At 47.9% G+C, this 21,963-nt stretch overlaps 2 protein-coding genes and 2 long non-coding RNA genes across 5 annotated transcripts in view; 2 read left to right on the top strand and 2 right to left on the bottom strand.

Moving 5' to 3' along the window:
- Positions 1 to 791, bottom strand: part of LOC140419143 (uncharacterized) — a 31,590-nt gene extending 30,799 nt beyond the window's left edge. The window contains exon 1 of the long non-coding RNA XR_011945561.1: positions 627 to 791. This is a non-coding gene — a long non-coding RNA (uncharacterized lncRNA). The remainder of the gene's footprint in view (positions 1 to 626) is intronic.
- LOC140419119 (uncharacterized) overlaps positions 1 to 21,963 on the top strand; it is a 439,103-nt gene that overhangs the window by 231,847 nt on the left and 185,293 nt on the right. The gene's annotated exons all lie outside the window — the stretch shown is intronic.
- On the top strand, positions 3,588 to 7,637 carry LOC140419142 (uncharacterized). The gene is made up of 2 exons (XR_011945558.1): positions 3,588 to 3,926; positions 4,798 to 7,637. It is a non-coding gene; the product is annotated as an uncharacterized lncRNA (long non-coding RNA).
- Positions 8,656 to 19,989, bottom strand: LOC140419126 (uncharacterized). 2 transcript variants are annotated; one of them, XM_072502895.1, is made up of 4 exons: positions 19,923 to 19,989; positions 17,732 to 18,535; positions 13,661 to 14,558; positions 8,656 to 10,618 (listed from the first exon to the last, which is right to left on the bottom strand). In XM_072502895.1, exons 3-4 carry the CDS (start codon positions 14,440 to 14,442, stop codon positions 10,426 to 10,428), a joined length of 975 nt encoding a protein of 324 aa, XP_072358996.1. In that variant the 5' UTR covers positions 14,443 to 14,558; positions 17,732 to 18,535; positions 19,923 to 19,989; the 3' UTR covers positions 8,656 to 10,425. The 2 variants fall into 2 exon arrangements, 1 of the variants encoding a protein (XP_072358996.1); XR_011945546.1 differs by lacking the exon at positions 13,661 to 14,558.

The raw sequence follows: 21,963 nt of genomic DNA, 5'->3' as shown, positions 1-21,963 counted from the left end.
ACGCAGTGTGCTGAAACTTTTTAATTACTCTGACACAAGTTAGTTCCTTTTGAAGTAATCTCGCTCTCCCGTCTCTTCCATCCTCACCTCCAACAAGAAGTGTGAGGAGCTTCTTTGTGACTGAGATTGAGTAAATCCGATCAGCCGCCTCTGCTGCTTCCCTCCCTTCAACGAGCCCACCGGACCAAACTGTCTCTAAATGTCATCCTTTCCCGAGCCCTGAACCCACATCTTTCTCTAGTTTCTCTCCCATCTCCCCTCATGCCCTCTCAGAGCTCATCTTGTCCATGAGACCCAGCTCCTGCTCCATCGACCCTATTCCCACTGAGCTACTGATCAGCCAACTACCCTGTGTCCATGGATATTGTCAACATTTCTCACTCTTCAGGTACTGTCCCTCTGTCCTTCAAATCTGCCATCATCACCCCCTCAATAAAACAAACCCTTGACCCTGCCATCCTTACAAATTACTGCCCCATCTTCAACCTCCCTCTCCTCCCAAACTCTTTGAACATGTTGTCCCTCCCAAATCCTTGCCCATCTTTCCCAGAATTCCCATGTTTGAATCCCTTCAATCGGGTCTCTGCCCTGTCACAGTGAAACACAAGAGACAAACAGAATCTTACCCGGAGAGAAAGACAGTCAATCCGGGAGCTTGGATCCAACACGGATATGTTCATAAGACCAGAAGCAAGGGTAGCAGCACAGTCATTATCGAGAGACAACAATACCTGCTGGAGACAGACAGACAACCAAACAACACGAATCACAACACCAAACTACCTAGACCCATATACCCGAGACAGGAAGGAGAATTGAGTCAGACTGGAAGAACACAGACTCCAGACATATTAACCAAAGAAAACAGGTAGAACCAAGGAAGTTCTACCTACTCCCTAAAATACCCAAACATCCAAACACATGGACAGTACCAGGGAAATACCACCAGACAGACCCACCGGGCCAAGACTGTGGGAGAGAAAATCCAACAGAATCATAGAATTTACAGTGCAGAAAGAGGCCATTTGGCCCATTTAGCCTGCACCGGCCCTCAGAAAGAATACCCTACTTAAGCCCATCCCAGTAACTCACCTAACCTTTATTTGGACACTAAGGGGCCAATCAACCTTAACTCTTTGGACGGTGGGAGAAAACTGGAGCACCCGGAGGGAACGCACACAGACACAGGGAAAATGTGCAAACTTTACCCAGTCACTCAAGGCTGAAATTGCTGAAACATCAACACACTGCTCCTGGTGGTTGATGGTATAGTGGTTCAATAAATATAATCAGTGGATTAAAAAGGTGTGTAATATATAGTAAAACAGAAAATGCGAGATTAACTCAACAGGTCTGGCAGTATCATCGAATCCTTAAAGTGCAGGAGGCCATTCGGTCCATCGCGTTTGCACCAACCCTACAAAAGAGCGTCCCACCCAGGTGCACTTCCCCCACCCTCTCCCCATAACCCCACTTCACCTTTGGACACTAAGGAGTAATTTAGCATAGCCAATCCACCAAGCCTACACATTCTCGTGGGAGAAAACTCGAGCACCCAGAGGGAACCACACAGACACGGGAAGAATGTGCAAACTCCACACAGTCATCCAAGACCGGAATTGAACCCTGGTCACTGGAGCTGTGAGGCAGCAGTGCTAACCATTGTGCCACATCTGTGATGAGAGAAACAGAGTTAATGTTTGTTGTTCCTTGTAACAGTTCTGTAGAAAGATCAATGGATTCTAAAAAAAGCCCATTGAAGTCGAAATAAGATATTTTTGTCCATTGAAGCGGTTTGACACAGGAACAAATTTCAGTGTGAAGCCCCAGTTTCATTCACACAAAGCCCGCAGTCTGATTGGCTGAAGGACCAGAATCCATCCCGTCCTCCCAATCTTCCTGGTGGTCATCCACTCTCAGACAGGAAATGAGGTCGTGGAACCCGTGCGCACGTGGCTAATGGGAACAACTCAAAATAATGCAGTCTCAGCCAATGAGGGAGATCTGAGAGCAGCCACGCCCCTCATTCACTCCAATTGGGTGGAGGACCAGCTGCTGTCATTCGGTCCTGCAGTCCCGCCTCCTCTTCCTATTGGTGCAAAGCTACCGTCAATCACTCGCCGGGCATTGTGATGTGGAGCATGTGCAGTGCGGCTCATGCCCAGGGACAGACGCTTGTTTGTCTCATCTTGAGGCCATGATGTTGGGTGGGGTTACTGGATTATGGGGATAGGGTGGAGGTGTGGACCTTGGGTAGGGTGCTCTTTCCAAGAGCCGGTGCAGACTCGATGGGCCGAATGGCCTCCTTCTGCACTGTAAATTCTATGAAATGTGGAGATGCCGGCGTTGCACTGGGGTGGGCACAGTAAGCAGTCTTACAACACCAGGTTAAAGTCCAACAGGTTTATTTAGAATGACTAGCTTTTGGAGCACAGCTGAGGAAGGAACTATGCTCTGAATGCTCGTGATTCGAAACAAATCTGTTGGACTTTAACCTGGTGTTGTAAGACTTCTCACTGTGCCCACCCCAGTGCAACGCCGGTATCTCCACATCCTGGTGTTTAGTAAATTACAGCATGATTTAATCAATGACAGAGAGGAGTGATTTCTGCTGACTGGGGAGTAAGGACTTGGGACATTGCCTAAAAATTGTAGCCAGGTCACAGAACTCAGTGTGAAATGAGGAAACACTTGTTGACACAAAATCTGGGACACATTTGGAATTCTCTCCCATAAATGACAATTCCTGTGGCAATCCCTGGTGAATCCACTATCTTTCATAGAATTTACAGTGCAGATGGAGGCCATTCGGCCCATCGAGTCTGCACCAGCTCTTGGAAAGAGACCCTACTCAAGGTCCACATCTCCACCCTATCCCTATAACCCAGTAAACCCACTAAGGACAATTTTAGCATGGCCAATCCATCTAACCTGCACATCTTTGGACTGTGGGAGGAAACCCACGCAGACACCGGGAGGATGTGCAGACTCCACACAGACAGTGACCCAAACCGGAATCAAAACTGGGACCCTGGAGCTGTGCAGTAATTGTGCTATCCACAATGCTGCTATGCTGTCCCCTTATTTGTTGCCGATCCCGAATTGCTCTTGAACTGAATGGCTTGCTGGTCTATTTCAGAGGGCAGATTTACTGCTGTGGCTCTGGAGTCACATGTAGGCCAGACCAGGTAGGGTTGGCAGATTTCTTAAAGGCCATTAGTGAACCAGATCAGTTTAAACACAACCAGTGATAGCTGCATGGTCACCATTACTGATTTGAGTTTTCACTGTTTTATGAATTAAATGTAGTTGTTTGGTAACCGGGAATATTCCACTAGCTCCTCAGACCATTACCCTAGGGGACTCAGTAATACCCACCCAGGGACATTCCCACTCCACCACCATCTCATCCCTGGCTCCCAACCTCCTGCTTTGTTCACAATCTCCTCCCCCCCCGGATTCACTTCTCACTCTTTGTGACCTCAATACAAACCTGTTGGACTTTAACCTGTTGTAAGACTTCTTACTGTGCCCACCCCAGTCCAACGGCGGCATCTCCACATCATGACCTCAACTGGACCGCCTTTTCCAGCTCTGGGGCTCGTACGGCGCATGCTTCAGTCAGTGCTGAGCCCCCAGCCCCCCTTTCACTCCGATTGGTGGGAGGACCAGCCGCTGCCGCTCGGTCCTCCGGCCCTGCCCCTTCTTCCTATTGGCCTGGCCCTGCCGTCAATCACTCCCCGGGCATTGTGACGTTGAGCATGCGCAGTGCAGGCGGTGTCCAGGGACAGAAGCTTGTTTGTCAGATCCACAGGCGGTGAGGGAAATGGCGGAATGGAGGGAGAGACGGAGCTGAGAGGTGGACGGGGAGGGGCCTTGAGTCCCCGATGCGGCTCTGACACCGGAATAAGAAGCGCCGGTGCCGGGTTTGTATCTGTGCGGCGGACGCGGCGGAACCGCGTCTGGAGTGAGAGGCCCGTGTTAAGGACGCATGCGCGGTGCTCCCTGTCAGCAGGAGGAGAGAATGTTGTGAATTTCTCTCCTGGACTGACAGGGATGGATTCTGCAAACTCCTTTTACAGGGGGTGGGATGGCTGGATTTACACAGAAAACTCAAATCAAAGATCACATCAAGTTCTAACATTGTCACTCTGTTCATCAGAACCTGAACATGATCAGAATTTGAGTATAATTGAGCTCCAGGGCAGTCCCGCTCACTGCATGTGTAGTGGGTGTTACAGTCAGATCAGCCAGGTTCTTATTCGATGGTGGAGCAGGCTGGAGGGAGTGAGTGTTGTCTCCCAACACAGACAGAAAGGTTCACTTTTCTCCTGGAGTTTGAGACAAATCAGTTTTCAAAATGATGCAGTTTCAGCCAATGAGGGAGATCCGGGCTCAGCCCCGCCCCTCATTCACTCTGATTGGCTGGAGGACCAGCTGCTCCTGCTCGGTCCTCCAGCCCCTCTGCTGCTTCTTATAGGTCTAGAGATGCCGTCAATCGCAGCTCGGGCATTGTGAGCTGGAACACACGCAGTGCGGGCTCTTGCTCTGGACTCGGGTGGATAAGAGGAGACCCCAACCCCCCCCCCCCCCCCCCCCCACCATAAGACCCATTGATTTTATTGTCAGTCTGCAGACAGGAGCTGGAGAACTGAACCCAGGCAGAGGAGAGGGAGGGAGAAAACTGGGAGTGGAGGAACAAAATGGTGCAGATGGGTTTGGATTTCAGCCCAGGGAGGAGGGAGAGTGTGCGGGACGGGGATTTACGTCTTTGACTTTGGTAATCACCATTTACAGGATATTCGAAGGGGATGATTTACAGACGGGCAATTCAAACTAAGCATCGCATCAAGATTCAACAAAGTCACTCGATTATCAGGACCTGAATCTCATTGGCCTTTGCATGTGGAAGGAGAAATGTTTGACTTCTGTCTGGGAAAAGATTTCAAACATCAATGTGACTGAAAAAGCACCGAGACCCACACACACACACACCCGGGTGTGAGTGATTCAGTGAACTGACTGTGGAAAAAGCTTTAACCAGTTACACAGCTTGAACATAAATCACACCATTCACAGGGAGGAGAAACCATACACGTGGTGTGTGTATGGACAAGGCTTCAACTGATCATCGAACCTGGAGAGGCAAAAGGACACCGGCACCATAGAGAAATGTGGGGATTGTGGGAAGGGATTCAATTACCCATCCCATCTCGAAACTCATCGACCCAGTCACACGGGAGAGGCCGTTCACCTGCTCCGTGTCTGGAAAAGATTTCATTCAGTCACAACACCTGCAGTCACACCAGCGTGCTCACTCCAATAAGAGACCTTTAGAATGTTCTGACTGTGAGAAGAGCTTCAAAAGCAGAAAGAACCTGATGCAACACCAACACACTCACACTGGAGCGAGGCCGTTCACCTGCCCCATGTGTGGGAAAGGATTCACTCAGTCATCCACCCTGATCAGGCACCAGCAGACTCACACTGGAAAAAGGCCATTCACCTGCTCTGTGTGTGGGAGGAGATTCATTCAGTCATCCACCCTGCTGAGGCACCAGCGGGTTCACACTGGGGAGAGGCCATTCAACTGCTCGGTGTGTGGGAAGGGATTGACTCGGTTAAGCACCCTCGCTGCACATCAACGTGTTCACATTGATAAATGACCTCTTGTTATGAATGTGAGAAGTACAAGTGAGGTGCAGACACACCAACGCACTTGCGTTGGGGAGAGGCTGGTCACCTCTGTGTGTGAAAAGGGTTCACTCAGTCACAGCACCTATTGTGAGAGCAGTGAGTTTACATGTGATTGCAGGGGTGGGATTCTGCTGTTCATCACTTTTATTGTTTGTTTCTGCTGATAGTAAACTCCAGCCCCATCTTGGAGGTTATTGAAATTTTAGATGAAGACATTCTCTCTGTGTCTGCGTGGGGCTCACCCCCACAACCAAAGATGTGCAGGGTCGGTGGACTGGCCACGCTAAATTACCCTTAATTGGAAAAAAATGAGTTGGGTACTTTAAATCTATTTCATTTTAATTCGAGATGAATGTCAGCTTGGTCAGCTGTTGAGCAAATACACAGTGTTATGTTCCATTTTTCTCCAATGTAAGAGGAGATTAATTGATGTCCTGTTGCGGACTGCTTAATTTTTGGGCACTTTTCTCTTTTCTAATCCTACATTATTTCAGATCTCACAGCTTCAGTCACTCTTGTGGACAATTCCCAGCTCTCCATATCTTGCAGACTGATGATAATCATAATCTTTATTATTGTCACAAGTAGGCTTACATTAACACTGCAATGAAGTTACTGTGAAAAGCCCTGAGTCGCCACATTCCGGCACCTGCTCAGGTACACTGAGCGAGAATTCAGAATGTCCAATTCACCGAACAGCATGTCTTTCGGGACTTGTGGGAGGAAGCAAGTGCACCCGGAGGAAGCCCACACAGACACGGGGAGAACGTGCAGATTCCGCACAGACAGTGACCCAAGCCGGGAATCAAACCTGGGACACTGACGTTGTGAAGCAGCAGTGCTAACCACTGTGCTACCATGCCGCTCATGAGACTGTGTTACACTGTCAGTGTGCTCCTGTACTGCTCTGTATTTAACAGGAGCCTGCAGACTGATGAGACTGTGTTACACTGTCAGTGTGCTCCTGTACTGCTCTGTATTTAACAGGAGTCTGCAGACTGTTGAGACTGTGTTACACTGTCAGTGTGCTCCTGTACTGCTCTGTATTTAACAGGAGTCTGCAGACTGATGAGACTGTGTTACACTGTCAGTATGCTCCTGTACTGCTCTGTATTTAACAGGAGCCTGCAGACTGATGAGACTGTGTTACACTGTCAGTGTGCTCCTGTACTGCTCTGTATTTAACAGGAGTCTGCAGACTGTTGAGACTGTGTTACACTGTCAGTGTGCTCCTGTACTGCTCTGTATTTAACAGGAGCCTGCAGACTGATGAGACTGTGTTACACTGTCAGTGTGCTCCTGTACTGCTCGGTATTTAACAGGAGCCTGCAAACTGATGAGACTCTGTTGCACTGTCAGTGTGCTCCTGTACTGCTCTGTATTTAACAGGAGTCTGCAGACTGATGAGACTGTGTTACAGTGTCAGTATGCTCCTGTACTGCTCTGTATTTAACAGGAGTCTGCAGACTATTGAGACTGTGTTCCACTGTCAGTGTGCTCCTGTACTGCTCTGTATTTTGCCTGTAATAGAAAATGACTGAATTTCTGTTCCAGTGGAACCTTTGCTGTTCTGAAATGTGGGTGAATATTTTTGTGCCTCACATCCTTGCTCATATTGCTGCAGTTGGGTGGAAGGGGATGTGTAAAGAGCTGGTCTCTGTGTGGAAATGTGAACCAAGGAAATGGTATCTGTGTGTGCGACAGAAACACAGCCTTGTACTCACACTCAGAACAAAGATATCCTTATGGTGAGGGTTTGAAAGGGTCAGATCACAAATGTAGTGAAAAAGTTAAATATAAGTAACACCAGTGTAGCTGCAGCTTGTTAGATCAGAGCTGAGAAATGGGAGCTCTGAATCTCTATTATCTGTTTCCCAGAACAAGTAACTCTACTCTCTCTGTATTATTGCAGAACTGTTAATAAAGTCAGTAACAGACAATCTGTTGTTGGGAGTTTGATTCTCTGGTCTCTGAACCACAAGATTCAATGGTTAAAGTCAACAAGATGAACAAGGAAAGAGATCAGGGCCCAAAACTCCAGCTGGATATTCACAGGAGAAAGTCTGTTATCAAACACCTCGAATGGACAGAACAGAGAAAAATCCCAACTGTCAGAAATTCTCAAATCATTTGTAAATTTCTTTCAAATGTTGACAGGTTCCTGCAGTCAGTTTCCATTCAATTGAAATTAATGAAAGATGAGAGACTGGGTTGGAAGCAGAGCTGGGCCCACTTGTACTGGGACCCCAAAGCCAGACATCACTTACTCTGACACAGCAAATCCAGGGACCACTCACACTGAGACAGCAAATCCAGGGTCCATTTACACTGAGACACCAAATCCAAGGGCCACTTACACCGAGACACCAAATCCAGGGACCACGTACGCCGAGACACCAAATCCAGGGACCACTGACGCCGAGACACCAAATCCAGGGACCACTTACACCGAGACACCAAATCCAGGGCCCACTTACGCCGAGACACCAAATCCAGGTGCGGCTTACGCCGAGACACCAAATCCAGGTAACTTTACATTTTGAAGTTGACTTATGGGTACAGATTGTTTGCAATAAATCCCCAACTTTCAATTAAATCAGGTTATACAAGATTTAACTATCTGACAGAATGATCACTTTAAATGGTAAATTCAAAATATTTTTAAACCATTAAAAGGTAACACGTTGGGGGCAGCATGATGGCACAGTGGTTAGCACTGCTGCCTCATGACGCCGAGGACCTGGGTTCGATCCCGGCCCCGGGTCACTGTCCGTCTGGAGTTTGCACATTCTCCCCGTGTCTGCGTGGGTCTCACCCCCACAATCCAAAAATCTGTGCAGGGTAGGTGAATTGGCCACAGTAAATTGCCCCTTAATTGGAAAAAAATAATTCCGTACGCTAAATTTTTTTTTTAAAGGGTTACAAGTTGAAAGATAAAAAACAAAGTTGAATGAACAGTAATTGACAGAGAAGTTTATCTTTAACAATTCAACAGACTTCTTACAACTTTCCTCAGTTGAGCAGACGAAAGACATGAAATAATAATCCCAAAATGTGGGAACATGTTAACAAAATGGTTCATCAAAACATTAGTTTTATCCCCTCGGCTCAATTTTTCTAATCTCTAATTAGCCAAAGTGTCAAACAATAATTGGTTAACTTAATGGTCTGCTGATTTATATTTGGCCTGACATCTACTCGTGTACAAAATGGCATTTTAACCTTTCATGACAATGACTCTGAAGTGAATTAACCTGAAAATAGTTGGGTTACGTTAAAACCATTGATTTGAAAACTACCAACACAGCGGAGTGAAGTGATTCGAGTTCTGTGACCAGGCTGCCGGTACAGATGGCAATGGGCGGCCATGTAGAGTTGACAAGAGACTCTGTGAAATATCAATATTGAACTGAAAGTTCATAATTTTGTGAATGAGTTCTTGGTGATTCTTAAGAAAAAATCCTTCATGGGATGTGGGTGTCGCTGGCTCGGTCAGCATTTATTGTCCATCCCTAATTGCCCTTGAAAAGATGGTGGTGAGCTGCCTTCCTGAGCCGCTGCAGTCCAACCATGTTAGGAAGGGAATTCCAAGGTTTTGATCCAGCTGCAGTGAAGGAATGTCGATATAATTCCAAGTGGAGATGGTGAGTGACTTGGAGGTGAACTTCCAGGTGGAGGCATTCTTGAACCAAAGGAAAACATCACAGACGATGCTTTCAAAAAGGGACATCACAGCCCCAAAGATCAGTGACATGTCTGAAGGTATTTAAATGCCAGCCATTTATACAATTTGTTAACATCAGCAGGAGCAAACCAAATATTATCAGACTAACAATCCCAGGTGTGATTAACACCAGCGAAACTAATGAATCCAACCCCTGCAGTTACTTATGAACTCGCTGGTGTGTCAGCAGGTTAGATGGCTGAGTGAATCCCTTCCCACACACTGAGCAGGTGAACGGCCTTTCCCCAGTGTGAGTGCGTTGGTGTATCACTAGGTTAAAGGACTTGGTGAATCCCTTCCCACAGTCGGAACAGGTGAATGGCCTCTCCCCTGTGTGAGTTCGCTGGTGTATCAGCAGGTTCGATGGGTGAGTGTATTCCTTACCACACACAGAGCAGGTGAATGGTTTCTTCCCAGAGTGAACCCGTTGACGTGCAATGAGATTGGGTGAAGACCTGAACCTCTTTCCACAAGTGGTGCAGCTGAACGGCCTCTCCTCGCTGTGTGTTTGCTGGTGTTCCAGCAGATGGGAGGACCGAGTGAATCCCTTCCCACATACAGAGCAGCTGAATGGTCTCTCCCCAGTGTGGACTCGCTGGTGAGCAGTGAGGTTGGATGAAGACCTGAACCTCTTTCCACAGGAGGTGCAGCTGAACGGCCTCTCTTCGGTGTGGGTTTGTTGGTGTGACTGGAAGCAGGATAACTGAGTAAATTCCTTTCCACACACAGAGCAAGTAAATGGTTTCTCTCCAGTGTGAATGCGTCGGTGGTTTTCCAGCAAGGATGGATAATTGAATACTTTACCACAATCTTCACATTTCCAAGGTTTCTCCATGGTACTCGTGTCCGTGTGTCTCTCCAGGTTGGAGATCAGTTGAAGCTTCGAAGACACACAGAACACGTGTACAGTTTCTCCCCACTGTGAATGGTGATGTTTTTTCAGACTGCGTACCTGGTTAAAGCTCTTTCCACAGTTACTTCACAGGAACACTCACACCCGGGTGTTATGTGCGTCTCGCCGCTTTTCCAGTCACTGATGCTTGAAATCTTTTCCCAGAGACAGAACAGACAAACATTTCACCTTCCACGTTCAAATTTTGATGATGTTGAGGTTGTAATGGATTGAGTGATTCTGTGAGAGCTCGATGTGAAGTTTGTTTTGAGTTTTCTGTCGGCCAATCCTCCACTTCCAATATCCTGTAAAAAGAGTTTACAAAGGTCATCACTGTCAGTCCAGGATATAAATTCTGAACAGACAATTCTAGTTTATCTGGAACATCTTTTCCTCTCTTGTTCCCCCAAAGCTGTAAATCACCGTCCCCCACACACTCCCTGGGCTGAAATCCAAACCCATCTCACCATCTGCACCATTTCTTTCCTACACTCCGTTTTCTCCCTCCCTCTCCTCTGCCTGGGTTCAGTTCGCCAGGTCCTGTCTGCAGACTGATAATAAAATCAATGGGTCTTATTGGGGGTTTGGGGCCTCCAGCGGGTGTTCGTGAATCCTCCCCGCCCACCTGACAGGGTTTCCTTCCTTGCCAGAGATCAGAGTCCTCATTGATTTGAGTGCAAAGTGTGAGCACATATTTCTTGTCCCCCTCCCCTGTCCTGTGATGTGAACCATCCTCCAGTGTCTGAAGCAGGATGGTGCCCATTAACCTGGGCCTGTTCCCGGGAGGGAGGGAGAAACCCCGTAGCTGCAAACCAGGGAGCTGACAATGATTGTGAAGGGTTTGTGGATCCACAAATTGTTTCCAAATCCTCCCACCCACCGCCTGACGCTGACTTCGCTTCTCCAGGACAAACAAGCGCCGAAATCCATGTCCAGCAGCCACACTGCGCATGCTCCGCATCACAATGCCCTGGGTGTGATTGACGGCAGCTGCAGACCAATAGGAAGAGGGGGCGGCATTGGAGGACCTAGCGGGAGTGGCTGATCCTCCAACCAATTTGAGTGAATGAGGGGCGGGGCTGATCCCAATCTACCTCATTGACTGAGACTCTCGACAACGCGACAACGCAGAATCGCCGAGCAGAAACTTATAGCCAAGTTCCGCACACGAGTGCGGCCTCAACCGGGACCTGGGATTCATGTCGCATTACATTCATCCCCCACCATCTGGCCTGCGAAATCCTACCAACTGTCCTGGCTTGGTACAATTCACACCTCTTTAACCTGGGGTTACCCCATCTCTGGATCTGTAAAGATTTAATCACCTGCTAATGCTCGCATTCCAAGCATTGTGTGGCATCTTTGAATTTGTCTATATATGTGTTTCTGGAACAGACCTCTTCATTCACCTGAGGAAGGAGCAGCGCTCCGAAAGCTAGTGACATCGAAACAAACCTGTTGGACTTTAACCTGGTGTTGTAAGACTTCGTACTGAGACTCTGCATCATTTTGAGTTCTTTCCATTGGCCACGTAGGAGCGGGTTCCAAAACCTCATTTCCTGTCTGAGTGGTGTTAACCAATGGGAAGATTTGGTGGACCGGATGGACACTGGTCCTCCAGCCAATCAGACTGCAAACTTTGTGAATGTAGATTGAGCTTCACACAGATTAAAACTTCTTCCTGTGTCAAACCTCTAACACTTTCTTTCTACTTCTTTTCACTTCAATGGACTTTTTAAGATTCCATTGACTGTTCTACAGAACTGTTACAACAAGCAACAACAAACATTAACTCTGTTTCTCTCGCCACAGATGTGGCACAGTGGTTAGCACTGCTGCATCATAGCGCCAGCGACCTATAAGACCATAAGACATAGGAGGAGAATTAGGCCACTTGGCCCATCGAATCTGCTACGCCATTCAATCATGGCTCATATTTCCTCATCCCCATTCTCCTGTCTTCTCCCCATAACCCCTGATCCCCTGACCTGGGTTCAATTCCAGCCTTAGGTGACTGTGTGGAGTTTGCACAGTCTGTGTGTTCCCACAGTCTGTGTGTTCCCTCTGGGTGCTCCAGTTTTCTCCACCGTCCAAAGATGTGCAGGTTAAGTGGATTGGCTATGCTAAATTGCCCCTCAGTATCCAAAAAAAGGTTAGTTGGGTTACGGGGACAGGGTGGAGGCATAGACTGAAGTAGGGTGCTCTTTCCAAGGGTCGGTGCAGGCTCGATGGCCCAAATGGCCTCCTTCTGCACTGTAAATTCTATGATTCTGTCGGATTTTCTCTCTCAGTTTGATCTGATGGGTTTGTCTGGTGCTATTTCCCTCGTACTGTCCATGTGTTTGGGTATTTTAGGGAGCAGGTAGAACTTCCTTAGTTCTACCTGTTGTTTTTGGTTAATGTGTCTGGAGTCTTTGAGTTCTTCCAGTCCATCTCCAATTCTTCTTCCTGTCTTGGGTGTATGGGTCTAGGTAGCTGTGTGTTGTGATTTGTGTTGTTTAGTTGTCTGTCTGTCTCCAGAAGGTATTGTTGTCTCTCGATAATGACAGTGCTGCCACACTTGTCTTCTGGTCGTATGAACATATTTCACTACTGTGACAGGGCAGAGACCCGATTGAAGGGATTCAAACATGGGAGTTCTGGGAAAGATGGGCAAGGATTTGGGAGGTGACAACATGTTCAAAGAGTTTGGAGAGGCGAGGGAGGCTGAAGATGGGGCAGTAATTTGTAAGGATGGCAGGGTCAAGGGTTTGTTTTATTGAGGGGGTGATGATGGCAGATTTGAAGGACAGAGGGACAGTACTTGAAGAGAGAGAAATGTTGACAATATCCATGGACACAGGGTAGTTGGCTGATCAGTAGCTCAGTGGGAATAGGGTCGATGGAGCAGGAGCTGGTCTCATGGACAAGATGAGCTCTGAGAGGGCATGAGGGGAGATGGGAGAGAAACTAGAGAAAGATGTGGGTTCAGGGCTCGGGAAAGGATGAAATTTAGAGACAGTTTGGTCCGGTGGGCTCGTGGAAGGGAGGGAAGCAGCAGAGGCAGCTGATCGGATTTACTCAATCTCAGTCACAAAGAAGCTCCACAAGCTCCTCACACGTCTTGTTGGAGGTGAGGATGGAAGAGACAGGGGAGAGCTAGAGTACTTCAAAAGGAAGTAACTTGTGTCAGATATTAAAACGTTTCAGCACACTGCATATCTAACACAAATCTAATTTATTTGACTTTTACGCAGAATATTAGCTCCTGTAAATGGGCTGGAGTTTGTCATAAAGAGAAAGAGACCCAAATGAACATGGTTCAGTCCTGAATGTGAGTAACAGTAAAATCCAATCACTGTGGTTACTTGTGGCCTCGTTGGTGTCTCAGCAGGTGGTATGAAGTGGTGAATCCCTTTCCACACTGAGAGCAGGTAAACGGTCTTTCCCCAGTGTGAATTCGCTGATGGTTCTGAAGGGCAGATAACTGAGTGAATCCCTTCCTACACTTGAAACAGGCGAATGGTCTATCCCCAGTGTGAATTCGCTGATGTACAGTGAGCTGAGATGAGTGTCTGAACCCCGTCCCACAGTTAGAGCACCTAAACGGTCTCTCGTCAGTGTGAACACGTTGATGGCACATCAGTTCCCCAGAACTTTTATAACACTTCTCGCAGTCTGGACACTGAAATGGTCTCTCATCAGTGTGAACTTGTTGGTGTCTCAGCAGGTTGGCTGAAATTGTAAATCCCTTCCCACACACTGAGCAGGTAAATGGTCTCTCCCTGGAGTGAACTCGTTGATGTGTGGACAGAGCAGATGACTGAGTGAATCCCTTCCCACACTCTGAGCAGGTGAATGGTTTCTCCCCAGTGTGAAGTCGCTGGTGTCTCAGCAGGTTCGATGAATGAGCAAATCCCTTCCCACACTTGGAGCAGGTGAATGGTCTATCCCCAGTGTGACTGCGCCGATGAGTTTCCAGCTTGGATGGGGAAGTGAATCCTTTCCCACAGTCCCCACATTTCCACGGTTTCTCCTCAGTGTGACTACATTTGTGGCTTGTGAGGCTGGATGATCGACTGAATCCTCGTCCACACACACAACACGTGTACGGTTTCTCCCCACTGTGAATGATGCTTTTTCCTTCCATGTTCAAAATCCGCTTATATTCAGGATATGATAAATAGAGGACTCGGTCAGATCCTGATGTGATGCTTGGTTTGAGTTTCCGGACTTGAAAGCCTCACCTTCGAACACCCGGTGAAACTGATTGGAAACAGAAAATAGGGAGTGAGAGAGAACCCACAAAAACACAAAAGCAGGTTGTGAAAATGAGCTGAATGAATCTGGTCACTTGTGGGGCCAGCACTGGAAACAAATGACCAGGAAAACTGCTGGGTTATCATCAAAACCTAACTGGCCTCTTTGGGAGGAGAGAGAAAGAGCTGAAGAGGGATTTTGTATATCGACAAGACATAATAAGAGAGTAGTTGGCAAAACAAATTCGATCTTGAGCTTCATAAACAGTAATATTGATAAAGAAACTATGCTTCTGGTGGCACAGTGATTAGCACTGCTGCCTCACAGCACCAGGGGCCCGGGTTCAATTCCGGCCATGGTGACTGTCTGTGTAGAGTATGCACTGTCTCCCCGTGTCTGCGTGGGTTTCCACCCGGTGCTCGGTTTCCTCCAACAATCCAAAGAAGAACAAGTTACTTGGATTGGCCTTGATAAATTGCCCCTTAATGTCCAGGGATGTGTAGGTTAGGTGGGGCTATGGGGTCACAGGGACAGGGTAGGGGTGTGGGCCTAGGCAGGGTGTCCTTTCAGAGAATCAGTGCAGACTCGATGGGCCGAATGGCCTCCTTCTGCTCTGTAGGATCAGCCACACATTGGGTGGATCTACGGGTTAGTATGGAGAGAGGGCAGCGTCCGTTATGGAGGTTGGATGTGGGACTATTCGCAGATGAGGATGTCTGTGGGCGGGTGAGCAAGTCCATCCAGAACAATCTGGAAATAAATGATACAGGGGAAGTCTCGGCAGCAGCGGTGTGGGAAGCTCTGAAGACAGCGGTTAGAGGGGAATTAATTTTGATACGGGCCCGTAGAGAAAAGGTGGAAGGAGCAGGGAGGGATAGGTTGGTTAGGGAGATACTCCAGGTGGATAGGAGATATGCGGAAGCCCCGGACGGGGGGTTATTGAAGGAGCGGCAGAGGTTACAGATGAGGTTTGGGCTGTTATCTACAGGGAAAGCAGTGGAGCAACTGAGGAAGGCAAGGGGAGCGGTGTATGAGTTTGGGGAAAAGGCCAACAGAATGTTAGCGCACCAGCTGAGGAAAAGGGAAGCAGCCAGGGAGATAGGGAGAGTAAAGAACAGAGGTGGGAATGCGGTCCTGGACCCAGTGGGGGTGAATGAGGTGTTTAAGGACATTTATAGCAAGTTATACGAGTCGGAACCCCCGGCTGGGGTGGAGGGGATGAGGCAGTTCTTGGGCCAGTTGAGGTTCCCGAGGGTGGAGGAAGAACTGGTGGAAGGGCTGGGAGCCCCAATTGAAATTGAGGAAATAATGGAGAGGCTGGAGGTCATGCAGTTGGGCAAGGCCCCGGAGCCGGACGGCTACCCGGTGGAATTCTACAAGACGTTCTCGGAGATATTGGGCCCACTGCTGGTGAGGGCATTTAATGAGGCAAGGGTCCTTCCTCCAACAATATCGCAGGCCTCGATCTCATTGATTCTGAAACGGGAGAAGGACCCTGAGCAATGCGGGTCATACAGACCAATCTCCCTATTGAATTGGATGCCAAACTGCTGGCTAAGATATTGGCCACAAGGATAGAGGACTGTGTCCCGGGGGTGGTAGGGGAAGACCAGACGGGATTTGGAAAGGGCTAGGAACTCACGGCTAATGTTAGAAGGCTCTTAAACGTTATCATGATGCCCTCAGAGGGAGAAGGCCTTTTGTCGGGTGGAGTGGAATTATTTGTGGGAGGAGTTCGGAAGGCTTGGGTTTGGTCAGGGCTTCATTGATGGGTACGGTTGCTGTATCAGGAACCAGTAGCAAGTGGGCTTACGAATCGGCTGATGTCGGGCTATTGTGACGGTTACAGAAAGCGGTGAAATGATGAAAGCGGCCACAGGCTCAGGCTGACTCGCTGATTGTCCAATAATAACTGAGAGTCTCAGTGGGACAATCAGACAATAATAGTGGAGATGGGGCCCAGAGGATAAACAGCAAAGGATTCACTCACTTTGAGAGGAACAAACATAGTGTCTGTTCCAATAAGTCAGGCTGCAGTGTGTGAGTGAACACATCATTGGATCCAGTGTAGAATCATAGATTCCCTACAGTGCTGAAGGAGGCCATTTGGCCCATCGAGTCTGCACTGACCCTCTGAAAGAGCATCCTACCGTGACCAATCCCCCACCCTAACCCTGTAACCCCACCCAGTGACAATTTAGCACAGCCAATCCATCTAACCTGCACATCTTTGGACTGTGGGAGGAAATCTACGCAGCCACAGGAAGAATGTGCAAACTCCACACAGACAGTGACCCAAGGTCAGAATCAAACCCAGGTACCTGGTGCTTGAGGCAACAGTGCTAACTACCGAGCCACCCCCGTAACTCTGTCATGATTAGACAATACCCTGCCTGTTATTCCAAATCTGATGTGTGTTACTCTGTTACTATTATTATTAGACAACAACCTATCTGATATTCCAATTTTGGTGTGTGTTACTCTGTTACTATTATTTATTAGACAACAACCTATCTGATATTCCAATTTTGGTGTGTGTTACTCTGTTACTATTATTTATTAGACAACAACCTATCTGATATTCCAATTTTGGTGTGTGTTACTCTGTTACTGTTATCATCAGACAATAATAGGAGGGCAAGATGCAAGGTAGCAATGATATTTTGAAGTTTATGTGTTACAATGAGTGTCACTGGGAGGTGTGTGATAAAATAGGAATGGAAACATCATGACAAAGGGTGGCACGGTGGCAGTGCTTAGCACTGCTGCCTCACGGTGCTGAGGACCCAAGTTCAATCCTGGCCCTGGGTCACTGCCGTGTGGAGTTTGCACATTCTCCCCGTCTCCGTGGGTCTCACCCCCACAACCCAAAGATTTGCAGGCCAGGTGGATTGGCCACTCTTTTGAGATCCACCAACAAAATAGAACAAAGGAAACAAACTTAGGGACAAAGCAAAAAGGGCCGCTCCCGTTAGGGGCACTGCCCGAACGTAACAAAGACCAGCAGAAACTTAAAAACGTCAAATGAGAGTGCATTTAAAGGGGTCAATAAAGCACCCCAACCCCTGCGGTGCCCACCGGGCATGGCAGGCTTTGATGGTGCCCATGGACACCGCATGCTCCCTTTCTAGGGCACCCAGCTGCGAATGTAGCCGCGGAAAAGGAGTAAATAGTCTGACCGGATGACCCCCTCGGTCGCCAGCTGCCTGGAACTACAAATGACGCGCTTCGCCAGGCCCAGAGCAGGTTCACAAGGAGGTAAGTGGCGCTGGTTCACGAGGTCTTCGGCCCAAGTAGGACTCAGCAAAAACACAGTCCGTGCTGCAACCCTGGAACGACCACCCAATAGAATCCACCTCCTCCCTGCTGGTGTGTGGGGTCTTCAGTCCAGGAGGGGGCTCAGCAAACACACTGCCCACTCGATCCCTCTGCCCTGGAACAAGCACACTGGTTAGAATAAGGAGGATTTTGTCCTTGCTGAAGGCAGATGTTATCAGTTGGGAAGACTGGGCCGGGCACTCAACCCGGGAGAGGCCCAGCAAACAAGCAGTCCAAAGGGCTTTACTCCCATCTTGTTTTTGAAGTTACCTCCTTGTTGTTGTCCTTCTCTCCTCTCTCCGTCCTTCTCTCCCCTCTCCTTCCTCCAGGCAGCAACCAGCACTGGACACAGGCAGAAAACTGAGCAACAGCAGCAGCAATAGAGAGAGAGAGAGAGAGAGGGAGAGGGAGTGGGAGAGGGAGACAGCAGCAACAGCCACTCTCCACCACGGCAACAACCTCATAACACCAAAGTCTGCACTGGGAGTGCCAGCTTCAGATTGGCCATGCTAAATTGCCCCTTAATTGGAAACAAATAATTGGGTACCCTAAATTTATCATAAAAAATAATAATAATAATACTCTGTCACAATTTTGGTGTTTTCAAGTTTACAATCTCCTGCTGCAACCTTTGGCTGGAAAGATATCAGAAGCTTTGGAAGCAGCTGTAAAAGGAAATTACAATGGTCAGAAATGTTAGTCGAGGTTAGAAATTAAGATCAGACAAACATTTATCTTGGTTTGAATTTGCTGGGTGTAAATCCTCCCCTAACCCCCGGTAAAAGGACTTTCCAAAATCCATCACTCTTCGAGTCCAGGATAGAAGTTCCAAACATTCTCTCCCCTAGTTGCCAGTCCCAGGATTATTATTTTTTTTAAATTCAGAGTACCCAATTCATTTTTTCCAATTAAGGGACAGTTTAGCATGGCCAATCCACCTACCCTGCACATCTTTGGGTTGTGGGGGTGAAACCCATGCAAACACGGGGAGAATGTGCAAACTCCACACGGGCAGTGACTCAGAGCCAGGATCGAACCTGGGACCTCGGTGCCGTGAGACAGCTGTGCTCATGTCCCAGGATTATTTAATGAGGGTTTTACTTGCTTTGGAGGCAGTTCAGTGAAGTTTCACTAGTCTGATTCCTGGGATGGGAGAGTTTGTTTTATGGAGCAAGATTGAGCCTGTTTGGTCTGTACCCGATGGAGTTTAGAAGAATGAGAGGTGATCTTATTGAAAGATCTAAGATTCTGAGGGGTTTTGATGAAAGAATATTTTCCCAAATGGGGATTCAAGAACTAAGGGGGACAGTTTAAAGATAAGAATTCTCCAATTTGACACTGAGATAAGGAGAAATGTCTTCCCTCAGAGGGTCATCAGTCTGTGGATAAAAGCAAATTACTGCGGATGCTGGAATCTGAAACAAAAACAGAAAATACTGGACAATCTCAGCAGGTCTGACAGTATCTGTGGAGAGAAAAGGGAGCTAACGTTTTGAGTCTGGATAACTCTTTGTCAAAGCTGAGTTTGTGGAATTCTCTTTCACAGAAAGCAGTGGCGCTGGGTCACTGAATATACTCAAAACTGAGTTTGTCTTTTTTTTATCTACTGGGGAGTCAAGTTTTGGGGGCAGACAGGAAAATGTAATTAATGGCACATTCGGATCAGCGTTTTTTGAATGGCAGAGCAGTGTCAATAGGCCGAATGGCCTACTCCTGCTGCTAATTCTGATGTTCTTCCGATTGCCACACATGCCAGTAGCACCTCCCCGCGCTCGGGGGGGGGGGGGGGGGGGCTGTCAATCATCGAGACAATGATTTTCTCTTCTGGTCACCGGGATCCTGAAGCACCGTCTCTGTTACGTCATCAAGATGGCCCCTCAGCCGCGCCGCTAAACAAAGATGGCGGCCGTGGAACTGGGCCTGATACCGGATAAAAACTCTGCAGCTGCAAACGCGGGATTTGCAGGGTCTTTTTCCGGGCTTGTGACAAGCAGAGGGTGTTTATGAAGCCTTCACTCCCTCCCCACCCCGACTCCCGGCTCCATGCCTCACCGCCCGAAACAGCCGCTCCCGCACTCGCAGACCTCCTAGCAAAGTGACACTGCGCATGCTCCAGATATAACCCAACATTGCATCTGCGCACTGGGCTCCGTGGAATGAATAGGGCACATTCACAGACGCTGGGAATGTTGGGTAATAGCCGCACCATTGAAACAGTTAATACAAAATAACTTGGTCACCAATTGCGAAAATAATCAAACAATTTATTGTCAATGGGTATTCTGCTATTCTCCATTTCTCAAATTGATCAAATTCTGCTCTCCTGTGGAACAATGCAGAACTTCAAGGTGTTTTTTCCCCAATGGGTCCTTCCTCTCTCCTCCCCAGAAGATGCAAACTCTTGCTGGGTTCACTTCCAGAATCAGTAATTCCTGCATCTTCTTCCCTCTTGCTCGTCATACTGAATGTTCAGTGTTTTCTAGAATGATCCAGCACAGATGGAAGTCACTCGGAACAAAGTGTGAGGTTGTCCATTTTGGAAGGACAAATATCAATGCGGAATACAGGGTTGATGGTAGGATTCTTGGCAATGTGGAGGAGCAGAGAGATCTTGGGGTCTATGTTCATACATCTTTGAAAGTTGCCACTCAAGTGGATATAGCTGTGAAGAAGGCCTATGGTGTGCTAGCGCTCATTAACAGGGGGATTGAATTTAAGAGCCGAGAAGTGATGATGCAGCTGCACAAAACCTTGGTACAGCAACATTTGGAGCACTGTGTACAGTTCTGGTCGCCTCATTTTAGGAAGGATGTGGAAGCTTTGGAAAAGGTGCAAAGGAGACTTACCAGGATGTTGCCTGGAATGGAGAGTAGGTCTTACGAGGAAAGGTTGAGGGTGCTAGGTCTTTTCTCATTGGAACGGAGAAGGATGAGGGGTGACTTGATAAGGGTTTATAAGATGATCAGGCGAATAGATAGAGTAGACAGTCAGAGAATTTTCCCCCGGGTGGAACAAACCATTACAAGGGGACATAAATTTAAGGTGAATGGTGGAAGATATAGGGGGGATGTCAGAGGTAGGTTCTTTACCCAGAGAGTAGTGGGGGCATGGAATGCACTGTCTGTGGAAGTAGTTGAGTCGTCAAAATTAGGGACCTTCAAGCAGTTATTGGATAGGTACATGGATTACGGTAGAATGAAATTGTGTAGATTAATTTATTCTTAAGGGCAGCGCGGTAGCATTGTGGATAGGACAATTGCTTCACAGCTCCAGGATCCCAGGTTCGATTCCGGCTTGGGTCACTGTCTGTGCGGAGTCTGCACATTCTCCCCGTGTGTGCGTGGGTTTCCTCCGGGTGCTCCGGTTTCCGCCCAGTCCAAAGATGTGCATGTTGGATGGATTGGCCATGATAAATTGCCCTTAGTGTCCAAAATTGACCTTAGTGTTGGGTGGAGTTACTGGGTTATGGGGATAGGGTGTAAGTGTTGTCCTTGGGTAGGGTGCTCTTTCCAAGAGCCGGTGCAGACTCGATGGGCCGAATGGCCTCCTTCTGCACTGTAAATTCTATGATAATCTATGATTAATCTAGGACAAAGGTTTGGCACAACATCGTGGGCCGAAGGGCCTGTTCTGTGCTGTATTTTTCTATGTTCTATCATATCTGTACTGACTTTGTGCAAGGGCTACCACACTTCCTGGTTAAATTCCATTTGCAACAGTTCTGCCCCCGTATGACCAGCCCATCTGTATCATCCCGTGATTTAAGGCTTTTATCCTCGCTAGTTGCTGCACCAACAATTTTCCATCTGCAAACTTATTGATCATACCTCCTACCTTCACGTATTTCAAATCCTTGATTTTATATATAATTACTATTGGTGGCTGAGGATGCACCAGGATATCCATCAGCACCTAAACCCGCGATTCCTTCCTGCGAGACATTCGAGAGCTTCGATAACTCTGGAGAAACAATGCTGAAAAAGTTGATGTTCTGGTCAAGGCTAATAACTGGGTGCTGCCTTGCCTGTCTCTGAATTTACTCCACTCCTGTTCATTATCCACTTATGTAATAAGCATTGATTGTAATGACTGG

This window comes from Scyliorhinus torazame, chromosome 5 (assembly GCF_047496885.1).
Source record: "Scyliorhinus torazame isolate Kashiwa2021f chromosome 5, sScyTor2.1, whole genome shotgun sequence".
In the NCBI taxonomy this organism is placed as follows: domain Eukaryota; kingdom Metazoa; phylum Chordata; class Chondrichthyes; order Carcharhiniformes; family Scyliorhinidae; genus Scyliorhinus; species Scyliorhinus torazame.
Note: the sequence above shows the minus strand (reverse complement) of the source record. Positions and strands in the feature narration are given on the sequence as shown.

What these genes read in the sequence shown, in the direction of transcription:
- LOC140419126 (XM_072502895.1), bottom strand. Translation starts at nt 14,442, where the DNA reads ATGGAAGGAAAAAGCATCATTCACAGTGGGGAGAAACCGTACACGTGT. An exon ending in AGACACCAACGAGGCCACAA is followed by an intron (nt 10,619 to 13,660) that starts GTAACCACAGTG and finishes CTCTTTTTACAG; the next exon opens with GATATTGGAAGTGGAGGATT.